Source organism: Bubalus bubalis, chromosome 16, assembly GCF_019923935.1.
Source record: "Bubalus bubalis isolate 160015118507 breed Murrah chromosome 16, NDDB_SH_1, whole genome shotgun sequence".
Lineage (NCBI taxonomy): Eukaryota > Metazoa > Chordata > Mammalia > Artiodactyla > Bovidae > Bubalus > Bubalus bubalis.
The window spans coordinates 35667774-35669318 of record NC_059172.1 but is presented as its reverse complement, the minus strand read 5'-3'; the positions used below and the strand labels follow the sequence as shown (position 1 = coordinate 35669318).

At 38.8% G+C, this 1545-nt stretch overlaps 1 protein-coding gene across 1 annotated transcript; it reads left to right on the top strand.

Moving 5' to 3' along the window:
* Window positions 1-344: 344 nt before the first annotated feature.
* Window positions 345-1301, top strand: LOC112579366 (olfactory receptor 52A5-like). Its single transcript, XM_025265722.3, has one exon. The coding sequence runs from the start codon at window positions 345-347 to the stop codon at window positions 1299-1301; it is 957 nt and encodes a 318-aa protein (XP_025121507.3).
* The last annotated feature ends 244 nt before the right edge of the window (window positions 1302-1545 follow it).

Sequence of the window (1545 nt, the reverse complement as noted above, 5' to 3'; positions counted from 1 at the left end):
TGATTAGCACTCACAAAAGCACAAGCTAAGGGGAATTTCTTTCAGTAGTCATGGACCAGAAAGAAGCCATACAGTATGTCCACTTAATTTTTCTCACTGAAAAAAAAAAAAAAAAGGACATGCAGAAACATAGAATCTGATGATTGGTTACTTAAAGACATTGAGAAAAGAGATGGAAAATTAGAGATCAGTCATTGGGCAGAGAAAGTAAGATGGTATCCTCCTAGTCTAACTAAAGTATATTTTGCTGAAATAACTCATTCTAATTTTTAATTTTGCAGTTTTAACAGGAGTTAAAAGATGACATAGAAGTAGCACTTCTTGATACTACTACTCAGACCACCATGCTCAGACCCAATGGCTCAGTCTTCATGCCCTCTCTACTAACACTCATCGGGATTCCTGGCCTGGAGTCAGTGCAGTGTTGGATCGGGATTCCATTCTGTTTCATGTACCTTATGGCAGTGATTGGGAATACATTAATTTTAGTGATAATCAAATATGAAAACAGCCTTTATAGTCCAATGTACATTTTTCTGGCCATGTTGGGGGCCACAGACATTGCACTTAGCATGTGTATTCTTCCCAAAATGTTAGGCATCTTTTGGTTTCATTTGACAGAGATTTCCTTTGATGCCTGTCTTCTACAAATGTGGCTTATTCACACATTCAAGGCAACCGAATCAGGTGTTTTACTGGCCATGGCCCTAGATCGCTATGTGGCCATCTGTAACCCCTTGAGACATGCCAGCATCTTCTCCCAAAAACTCTTGACTCACATTGGAATCGGTGTGATACTCAGGGCTGTCGTTCTTGTAGCACCATGCATAGTGCTTATCAAATATCGTCTTAAATTCTACAGAACCACAGTCATCTCCCACTCTTACTGTGAGCACATGGCCATTGTGAAACTGGCTACTGAAGATGTACGGATCAACAAGATATTAGGTCTGTTTGTTGCCTTCACTATCTTAGGATTTGACATCAGCTTTATCACTTTGTCCTATGTTCAGATCTTTGTCACTGTCTTTCAACTGCCCCAGAAGGAAGCAAGATTGAAAGCCTTTAATACATGCATCGCTCATATTTGTGTCTTCCTGCAGTTCTATCTCCTTGGCTTCTTCTCTTTCTTCACACACAGGTTTGGTTCTCACATACCACCATATGTTCATATCCTTTTATCCAGCCTTTACCTTTTTGTTCCACCTTTTCTCAACCCAATCGTCTATGGAGTGAAGACCAAACAAATTTGTGACCATGTCCTGAAAATGATCTTCTCCAAAAGACATCCTGATCATTAGTGGCTCCTTCTGTAGAGACTTTAGGTTAGTTTAAAGTAGCAACTTTAATATGGTGAAAAGTTACATCATGAACGATCTGAAAACAATCTTTAAAGCTCAAATGCTGATAATTTAACAAACCCTCAAATACTTAAAAACTTTGGTTTGCTCTTCACATAAAGAACAAGCTCCCTTATGCTGAGATTTCAAATTGTTTCTGTTACTCTTGTTTGGTCCTGTTTATTTAAACCTAGAATGTCCCTTC